The 10,646-nt window shown below is 33.4% G+C and overlaps 1 protein-coding gene across 2 annotated transcripts; it reads right to left on the bottom strand.

Moving 5' to 3' along the window:
* LOC109819422 (aspartate aminotransferase, chloroplastic) lies at positions 2,352 to 8,736 on the bottom strand. Of its 2 annotated transcripts, XM_020385143.1 has the most exons (12): positions 8,585 to 8,736; positions 8,405 to 8,498; positions 8,265 to 8,315; positions 5,363 to 5,557; positions 5,193 to 5,231; positions 5,020 to 5,109; positions 4,798 to 4,906; positions 4,599 to 4,708; positions 4,039 to 4,182; positions 3,812 to 3,978; positions 2,819 to 3,083; positions 2,352 to 2,717 (listed from the first exon to the last, which is right to left on the bottom strand). In XM_020385143.1, the coding sequence occupies exons 1-12, from the start codon at positions 8,698 to 8,700 to the stop codon at positions 2,586 to 2,588; spliced, it is 1,512 nt and encodes a 503-aa protein (XP_020240732.1). In that variant the 5' UTR covers positions 8,701 to 8,736; the 3' UTR covers positions 2,352 to 2,585. The 2 variants fall into 2 exon arrangements, with proteins under 2 accessions (XP_020240732.1, XP_020240733.1); XM_020385144.1 differs by lacking the exon at positions 8,265 to 8,315.

Below are 10,646 nucleotides of genomic sequence, written 5' to 3'. Positions count from 1 at the left end.
TGGTTTTCTTAAAAAATATATTCATATAGTAGCAATAGTATATATTTCAGTTCAACTCAAACATTGGCTTGAAGCCATTTAGAGTGAGGTCCTTTCTACGCTAGAATATGATATAATGATTACACATTCCAAAAGTTAAAGAAGAAATTTCTACAAAGAAAAAGTAATTTAATATGTTAAATTAACAACTAATTTATAAACTATACATGAGCAGTGTAGATAGCTATACAGAGTAAGGTATACATCTTCATGAAAATTCCATAATGAGTGACCAACTACAACTATCTTAATTTAAGCATGAATAATTACTATTTTAGTTACTAATTTAGTACGTGTACTATGAAATAAGTCTTAAGCAAAAAATAAGAATTGAGATTGTATTATCCTGTAGGTAAATAAATAAATATTATTAGAGCTCCTCTTTATATTAAAATTAAAAATAATAATTTAAATTATTAAGCGTCAAATATTAGTTCATGCGAGAAAATAAAATAATCTATGGTCTATATATCTATATAGTCAATCAATCAAACATATTAAAATTATGACAACCATAGTTAAAATTATATGATGAGTTCACATTAAATATAATTTATAAAAAATAGTACACTAAAGTCAAAATCATTTTAACCACTATATATATTGTCTGAAATTTTTTGCATATATAAACTATACTGCCTAGGAATAGTAATGTGTGGCCTAATACATCTTAAGAACGACTTACTCTTCAATATCATCGTTAATTGGTGTATCTATGCATTACATTGAAAGCACAATAAAAATTAGAAAACTATAAAAGAAACATCCTCAAAAGTTTTAAAAGTTATAAAAAACATCCTAAAATTTTATAATTTATAAATACATAAAACTATTAAACATTATATTAAAATCAAGAAATTACAAAAAATTATTGAAAATTTTTAAACTTTGGAGGGGTAATTTGCAATGTACTAAACTTTAAGGGTGTTTTTTTTATAAATTTCAAATTTAATAGATTTTTAATTAGTTATGTTCTTTCCAAAAACGTTATGGATAATATTGACCATGAAATTTTTTTTCCTAAACATATACTTTTAAAGGGAGCATGATAGTTTTTGGAAATTTTTAATTTTTTAGAGGTTGTTAGTAATTTTGTATATTCATTTTAGTGTCTATAGGTTAGAAATTCTCATGGTGTTTTTTTGTAAATTATGAATTTTAGGGGTTTTTTATAATTTTTTAAACTTATGTCTTTTATACAGATTGTAAATTGTTTATAGACTATTTATAATTCCTATGTTTTCAATATACTAATAAGTTTGAAATTCTCAAGGTGTTCTTTGTAATATTTGAATTTTGAGTGTTTGTTTGTAACTTTTGAAACTTTAAGGGTGTTTTCTATAAATTATAAATTATGTAGGGGATATTCATAATTTCTATATTTTCAATGTATTGTTTGGTTAGAAATTATTATGATTTTTATAAATTTTATAATTTTAAGGGTTTTATTTTGTAATTTGTAAAAAGATTTAGAGTGTTTATTACAAATTTTATAAATTTTCAAGGGTTGTTTGTGTTATTTGTAGGTTTTTAGTGTGTTTATAGGTTTAAAATTTTCAAAGCGTTTTTTACAAATTTTGAATTTTTAGGGGTGTTTTTATAATTTTTAAAACTTACGATGTTTTTCAGATTTCTCACTGAATTGAAATAAGTAAAATTTATAATTTTTAAGATGTTTTAATAAAATTTTAAATTTGTAAGGGTATTTTTGCTATTTAAAAAACTTGGGAGAATTTTTTATGCAAAGTCTAAAAACTTTTAGATGCTAGCTAGCATATGTTTTTTAGATTTCTCTGTGAACTGAAATAAGTAAATGGTTTGAATTATATCAAACATATCTCCTTTATCCAATAACATGTTTAGTCTCGTTATGAATAAAATAAATCATTTAATTACCAATTCAAAGAATATAGAATAATTAGAATAGATTGTGATAACAATATAACATTCAAAAAAAATTAAGGATAATATTAACAATGAAAAGATTTTCCCGAACTCAGTACTTTTAAAGAGAGTATGATATGATCTTTACAGATTTACATGTAAATGTTTTTAGATTTATAGGTTAAAATCAGTTTTTAACTTCTTGAAATTGATAGCAGAACTCTACTAACCCAATGACAGCTGGATAACACGTACGTAATCAGGTTGGTTACGGTATGCTCCTCATCGCTTCCTCCAACTTTTGATTCCACAATTACACTCATTTCATCTTTCCCATTGTAGGGCCCCTTCATATGCATCCCCACCTCTGTTCTTCTGGCAACGCATCAACTCAAAAGGCCCTGAATCCATCTCAACCAGAAAAAAGCAACCTAAAACCAAGTGTCGAAACACTTCATGGAACCTTCAGCTGTACTGTACTTTTACAGAAATCAAGTTTTGACTTTAAAAAACAATTATTTTGCGAAATATTCATTTATTTGCATCAAAGCAACGACCCTGACTACTCTAATTGACTCAATTAGACTGGAACAAGACCAAAAAGTTCCAGACTACAGCTTTCAGTATTGAACAACAACAACCAATTAATTCACCAACGCTGTCTAGTTGACATCGTGGAAAGAATCAATGATGGCATCGGCGAGGTAATCGCACTTGGCCAGAGACAACCCAGCCAAAGAGATCCTACCGTCCTTGGTCATGTACACGTGCCATTTGTTTGTCATGTTGTCACTCTGGTGATGCAACAAGAAGCAAAACTCAGAAAATCGGAAGGGGGGAAAGGAAAAACAAACAGTTTACCGGATGAATCTTTGCCAGTTGGGGAGTGAGTTACCTGTGCTTTATTCAAGCCGGTGAAGGAGAACATGCCAATCTGCTTGAGAATAAAAGACCAATCTTTTCCACTCTTATCTTTCTCAGAGAGGCTGTCAAAGAGTCTTTGTCTCACATTCTTTATACGTCCTGCCATTTGTTCCATCTCTGCTTTCCATTCGTTGAAAAGAGTGGAGTCTCCAACAACATTAGCAACTATTCTTGCGCCGTGAACAGGAGGATTTGAGTACATAGGCCGAGCGATCCTTTTCAGCTGGCTCTTGACCCTGAGTAACCAAAACATAATAAAAATTATATATATACAATGTGACACCAATGCCCATGATGAAATATGTCTATACAAAAGGAAAGGATTTCAGAATAACTCAAGAGTTGTTATGATGGAAATCTCTTAGGAAATAAATTAATTCACCAATTTTAATTTGAACTTAATGGCATGCATCACTTAAAATTTTACTAAAAGAGAATTTCTGTTTAAACTGTTTGACTTGATCAAAAATAGAATAGCTTGAGCTTATTAATAAAAGCCACCCAAAAGAATTTCCTAGAATTGGCCACTGGCTAGCATCTGGACTGGCTAAGGAAATCTAATTTACTTTGCTTAAAATCTATTAAGAGAACACTAAATAAGGAAAAAAACAGAAGGGAAAAAAATAAATAAATAAACAAGACAGGAAAATTACGATGAAATAAAAAGGACGGAAAAAATCACAGGTAAGGATAAATGAAAGACTGAAAGTAATATATTTCTTGGAAAATTATTGTATTAATTTCACATAAAGACCTCAAATGCAATTCTTTCTTACATTTGTCTATTTATTTTTTATTAATATATTCACTTGTGCGCGTGTGTATTTTTTTTCAGTCTGCAACTATGCCCATGTTGCCTCTGTACACCTGATAGCCAACTGACCACAGCAACAACTTCAGATTCCTGAAAGCTATATATTTGAACAACTGAACTTCAAAAGAACTTTCAAGCATAAGAAATTACCTAGCTGCAGCATCTGAGGATGCACAAACAACATTGATGGCTCCAACCCTTTCAGCATACAAGCCCAGGTTCTTACTGTATGACTGGGCAACCAGAAGTTCCATACCACGTGCAACAAACAATCTAACAGACGATGCATCAGCATCAAGGCTTCCGCTAGCAAATCCCTGGTATGAACTTAATGGTTAGCTCATGCATTACCCACAGAAGAGTCAGAAACATGGTACCTGGTATGCCACATCAAAGAAAGGAATGTGGTTTTTTTCTTCGATAACATCAGCAATTTTCTCCCACTGTTCAGGAGTTGGGTCTATGCCAGTTGGGTTGTGAGCACAACCATGTAAAAGGATAAAAGATCCATCTGGTGCAGCCTAAGGAATGCATTTGTTCATTAAAACACTATAATAAAATCCAGTCATTTCCTTTCCAGGTCCAAGAGAACAGGAATTGTGTATTGAATGCAATCAATAGATTCCACAAAATAAACTGAAAATAAGAATCAAACATGCAATAAAAGCTCCAGCTGTAAGATAGCAACAGAGGCTGAGAAAGCGAAAAATGTAAATCAGTTGTGGAACTAGGAGAAATTGAAACCTGTTAGATATCTGTCAGAAAGTTGATAAGTTTTAAGAGATTCAAAAACCAAAGAGAATTTCAAAAGGTTGAAGAATGGGAAAGGTGGCTCATTCAAAATCATTTCCATCCACAGTGAGAACCCTAAGAGTTTATAGTAACCAAAAATGCTAGATGGGAACAAAAGATAGGATCCTGGTATCAATAGTCATACCTTTATATCTGCTATCATTCCATCAAAATTCAAACCAACAGTTCTAGGGTCATAGTATCGGTACTCAGACCAAGGCACCCTGGCATCATTGAAAATGTTCTTGTGATTACCTGTTCAAATGCAAAGAATTTTGGTAAGGAAAATTCAGGATCTCTTGCAGAATCAGCCAAATGAAAGTTCAAGCAGCTTATATGCTTACCCCAAGTCGGAGATGAAATCAAAACTTTTGCATCAGGGAAATATCTTTGTATAAATGCTGCAGCAAGGCGAAGGGACCCAGTCCCAGAAAGACTCTGAACAGTGGCAACCTAATAACAGAAGCAAGCATACCCATAAGCAGCAGGAAGAAAACCTGATTTTACTTGTGTTTACACTAACTAAACAATAAACCTAAAACAAATCAAGGAACAGTATTACATACTCTTCCTTGTTGGATGGCTGCATTGTCAGCTCCTAACAACAACTCTGCAGTAACCTTATTAAATGCAGCCAATCCTTCAATAGGTAAATACTGCAAGACAATGGGTCTTTTGGTCAGCAAGGAATCACAGATGGGATGTATTTCACAAAATTCAATCAGTCTTTTCGAAATACCTCTTTGTTGTCACCTTTTTCCAACATAAGATTTTCTGCCTGCATGATAACTAAGTCATTAAGTATATGTAGCACCTACTTCAATAGTCCATACTGGAAACATCTCTTCTTCTTAATGTAGTAAGAATCTAAGATTATCAAACATCTTGTCTGAATATGTGCATACATACCTTTTTAACAACATCCAGCACATAAGGCTGGAGTTCTTCTGTTCTGTAAGCTCCCACCCCAAGGTTGAGCTTCATGTCACTTGTGTCTGCTCTGAATGCTTCCGAAACCCCAAGAATTGGGTCTGGTGGAGCCATAGTCACTCCCTCAAAACGAGAAACATTAACCACAACAGCCATTCGTACTCGTCCAGAAGACTGCCAAACAAAATTAGCTAGATTTATATTTCCATGCAAACTTAATGCAAAATTAGAGATACAGCATACAGCTCTGCATTATTTGTCACGAGGAAATTTGCAAATATATTGAGTTATGTACAAAACAAGAAAGAGTACAATATTTGTTAAACAACTCTCTGCTTATCACTGGTCTTCTTAAACAACCCTTCTTCCATCTTTTGTTCCTAAGGAACAGTGTCACATCAGCATATCAAATTTTTTTCAGAATTGTTTGTCACGTATAATTTAACCAGATGTTTCATCCTTGTTCAAAATTCTACACACCAATTTGAGCCCTTCGATTTACAAACCAAACTTTTAGTGTGTAATCATCATTATCATCAATGCAAGCTGATCAAACACGGCCCAACATGACTCAATATTGAAGTAAGCTCAAGAATCGACTAGACTTGATCACCGGATAAAGGTCAACTCTCCATGAGTTAGTAAATTTTCCTAATCAAAGAGGGCAAGGGACGGCCTTGTGATAAACGAGTGAACAAATTGATGCTAGAAGTTCAGCTGTATCAGTTGTATAACTTAAATGCATGCAAGCATGACGACTTATAACCAGCCTTAGACTGTGAACAAACAAGCAAGACAATAAGTTACTAGTTGTGAGTTAACCAGTCCCTAAGGCCAAATTGAGCCAAAGAGCAAAAAAGCAATTGCATTCTAATATCCTTATACTATACAGGATAAGAAAAGTATGTCATGAGATATCAGCTTGATTTGCTTTTGAACTCAGAAATTTTTTACAAGGACAGATAAACATTATGAATAAAATTCAGAGCTGCCAAGAGAAGGAAATAAATAGGACATGAGAACAGAGAAAGTTTAGAGATGCATAAGTGACAGAAGATGATTGCACCATTCAAGCACTTGAAATTCAAATCACATATTTGTGGTTCAAACACCTTCTTGTTGCCAATAAAGCGTTGGGTTCTTGGGAGACTCCTTTCTTTCCTCCCGACCCCTTCCACCATCGCCACATTCCTCTTTCCCCAAAAAATAATAATAAAACAACCTGACACACAACGTGAACTAGGTTCTCTAACACAACCATTTTTTCAGAAATTTGTTATATCAATCTTTACCAGTAATCAACACCTGTCAAAAGACAAACATGCCGTTCCACCATAATCAGTTTCCTATTTGCAGAAATCCTTAAAGAACAGATATTAACTATGTTGCACAGGTACGGATATGGATAGCGGCATGGGTATGGGACACGGTAAATTTATAAAAAGTAGGGTACAACACAGCTATATAAATATTTATATACACATATATTATGTATTGGAATTAATAATTTATATGGGAACAAGGACAAATTTCCTGTAACATAAAAATATTTCTTTTATTATGTGGATTATAAATTGGAAAATCACTAGTTTTTTAACTAGACATTCAAACAACCCTTCAAAATCATAATTCAGAACCAGACCTATGTCTAATAACTCTCAAGAAGTGAATGTTTAAGTGTAGGATATACATCAAAAAAATGTATGACAACTATTTTAAATTAAAATATGTAGTGTATGATTGAGTACATGATTGAACGAATGTATGCATACACGTAAGGAGTGCCCAAGAAGTTTGGGTACGGGTATGGGTACATGTCCGGTACGAGTATGGCTTCAAATTACAAGTACCCAGGTGACATCGGATAATGACCATACTTCTATGTCTATTTTGAATACTCATTTGCATCGCGTGGAACTCAGTCAGCATCCCAAGCTTTAGAGCCACAACCATAAATGTTACAAGTACCATCATCTAGGAGGAAACACACTAAGAAGAAACCTAACGCCAGCAACAGCATAATGAGAAGTTGGCTTACATAATTTTACTCTTTCAGGTGCCACGATCATTATAGTTAAGACTGATAGTAGTACTCTGGTAAACGTGTGACAGCATGAGCAAGCGGTCAGTCGAAGTCGGAAATTCGTTACATGAGTCCATACTTTTTCTGGTCTGAGGGCAGAAGCTCATTGTTTAATAAGAGATCACGTTCTGATAAAAGACATTGAAAGCCATCCATAATAATGAGCAAAGGAAGAGATGGCCCAATGTCTAAGACGAGCAGCCAACAAGGTTTGTCCTAAACCATGAAACTCAATCTCAACCCATCTCTTTATGATGCAACTTTATGAGATTCTTTTACTTTTTTTACCCGAAGGAAGTTATAAATCACAGTTCTAAACTTCTAATGCTGTTGCATTCACTTGTATTAGCCTTTCTGGTTCTACCTTTCGCTCTTCTAAACCCATTATTATTACAAAATTTTAGCCCCTTTCTCAAAAAGTACAAGTGAATTGCTGGAAGCCAGGAAAATCTTGAATTTATCCATTCCACTTTCTTTAGGCATTGAGATCCCAAAGTTAAAACTTTATCAGCTTAGGATCTAATCCACCTCCAGTTTATGACATCATAGTAAATAACATAGTAAATAAAAGACTAGGAAGCAACTGGCAACTTGCCAACTTCCATATTTGTCATAACCTTTGGAGAAAACATAGTAAACTAGTAATTACTAACTTTAAGAAAATGTTAAAGAACAAAATCCAGCAAGTTTCGGCTCATTAATCAACCAGTTAAACAGTCAAAAAGCAATCTTTTCGCCAATTACCCAATAGAATCACATCTGATAAAATCAATTATAATCACAAAACCCTAACTTTACCTTCCCCTTTAAAAAGAGATCGCCGCTCTTTTTCCTCCCAAGCCCAATCTTCTGCTCAAATTACACAATTCTCTCATTTCCAGTGACCAACTCATGATCCAAATCAAAAATTAAAACAAAGGAACAAAACAAACTGATACCTTAGGATTCTCTCGAAGAGCAACCACCGGCGACGCGGCGGTCGAAGTAAGGCCAAGCGAGATCATCGAAGCCATGAGATCTGAAGTCCTCAATCTGAAATTTCAAGAAACTTGAGGGATCAGACTGTAAAATCAACTAGAAACGGAACGAAACGATAAATTTAGAGGGAGAAAACCCACTGAAATGGAAAGGCGAGCGATAATATCACCGACAGTGGCGGGTTTTTAAGTAGGAAAGGGGTGAGAAAAGAAGGATCGGCGGTGATTGGATCGCGACGTTGTTGTTTTCTCCGCATGACGAAGGGAGGTATTATAGTGTACTGCGGTAGGTTTAAGGCTACGATGAACCATTGACGGAGGGTACGATGCGTGGAGGAACACCTCGTGCCGCATGCAGCCAAGGTAACCCGACCTGCTGGCGTGCACGCCCGTGTCACGTGCATGTTTGAAGTCAGAAATAAGGCCCAAAAGCTTCTTCTTCTTCTTTTCTTTTTTTTTCAACCTTTTTGACAGGAGTGCCCGAAAGCGTAATATCTAATATGCACCCCCAAACTTTATGAACGATATATGTAGGGTCCAAAAACATCTCTCTTTTATGTGGAGAAGAGTGCCAACTAGGTTTACTAAACTAATGAGCAATTAGTGTATCAAAGAAATCATAAACACATCCAAATTGAATTATTTTATCCCCATATTGTAATGGGAGATGTCTTATTCATGAGAGGATTATAATCTTTTTTTAATAAATAAAACATATCGATCAATTGTTGAGTTACTATTATTGTTGTGATGTATAGAGGAATACATTACACGTAAAGAAGAGCTTCACCTAGAAGAAATTATGAGTTTCACATCATTACATGAAAGGATTATGATCTTTCTTTAAAAGTAAAATAAAATAAAAACTGCTTCACCAAAATAATATTTACAACTTTAGATTTCTCGTCAATTCTTGAGTTTGCTATTATTGTTGCATGATAGAGTAATATATTACATTCAAAGAAGAGTTTCATTTTGGGAAAAAAAATTAGAATGTATGATTATGATAAGGGAATGAATTTTCTGTCAATCTTTAAGAAATCTCAATTCATTGCTAAGAGCAATCTTTTTGAGTGGGCATTTGTTATTTGGATTCAGGATTATTCCACAATTGTGCACATTTCATCGCATAAATTATTCTTTTGCCAGTGCACCAATCCAGAAAGCCATGAATCCATCTCTTTATGAAAAAAAATAACTGACCACAAATTGTCGATATTGCAGAAGCCAGTTTGAATCTCACACAGCTTGTTTCCTAGTGAAACGCTGTGCTTGGCTAATAAGGTCTTAACGAAAAAATTAAAAAATAAAAATAGAAAAGGTCTTAACAAAAAAAAAAGATAAAATAGAAGAGGACTAGAAACTTTTATATCCAAATCAGACTTGGGCTTTTGAAAGTTTAGAACGACCTTTTACTATGGAAGAGATTCATCAAGCAGTATTGGACATATGTGGAGACAAAGCCCCTGGCCCAGATAAATTTACTCTTTTAAGAATACTAGTATGTAATACAAGCTTTGCACTAATGTATATTAAATTATGATATGAGACTAAACATTCAAAGGGCAATTTATTGAGATTTATATTGGTTTTTCTTTCTAAAAGTTTGCATACTTGTATAACTAATAGATGTTTTTCTTCGTAAATGGAAGGTGAACTCGATCGTAGATATGTTCATTTCCTCCAAAGAAAAGCAATATAATCTTCTCTCTCAATTATCACCTGTAAAATTTTATTGATTGCGAGGTATCCTAGTTATTATAATCAAGAAACTGACTCCACTATCAAAATTCTTACTTCCTCTATTTTTTTTTCCTTTTGATTGATTTATTTATTTTTAGTGCATTTGAGCATCCATATATAGTATACTTTTTATGCAACTCTTGAGATCCAAGTGGAATGTTTATGGAAGTAGATGAGTCGTGAAATAATTAGTGCATAATTAATTAAGAGAATTTGATTAGTCTGTGAGAGAAGAAGTTATTATAATCAAGAAACTGACTCCACTATCAAAATTCTTACTTCCTCTATTTTTTTTTCCTTTTGATTGATTTATTTATTTTTAGTGCATTTGAGCATCCATATATAGTATACTTTTTATGCAACTCTTGAGATCCAAGTGGAATGTTTATGGAAGTAGATGAGTCGTGAAATAATTAGTGCATAATTAATTAAGAGAATTTGATTAGTCTGTGAGAGAAGA

Source organism: Asparagus officinalis, chromosome 8, assembly GCF_001876935.1.
Source record: "Asparagus officinalis chromosome 8, Aspof.V1, whole genome shotgun sequence".
Classification (NCBI taxonomy): domain Eukaryota; kingdom Viridiplantae; phylum Streptophyta; class Magnoliopsida; order Asparagales; family Asparagaceae; genus Asparagus; species Asparagus officinalis.
Note: the sequence above shows the minus strand (reverse complement) of the source record. Positions and strands in the feature narration are given on the sequence as shown.

What these genes read in the sequence shown, in the direction of transcription:
- LOC109819422 (XM_020385143.1), bottom strand. Translation starts at nt 8,700, where the DNA reads ATGCGGAGAAAACAACAACGTCGCGATCCAATCACCGCCGATCCTTCT. An exon ending in ATCTCTTTTTAAAGGGGAAG is followed by an intron (nt 5,558 to 8,264) that starts GTAAAGTTAGGG and finishes TTTGTTTGGCAG; the next exon opens with TCTTCTGGACGAGTACGAAT. An exon ending in CAGCCATCCAACAAGGAAGA is followed by an intron (nt 4,907 to 5,019) that starts GTATGTAATACT and finishes TTCTGTTATTAG; the next exon opens with GTTGCCACTGTTCAGAGTCT.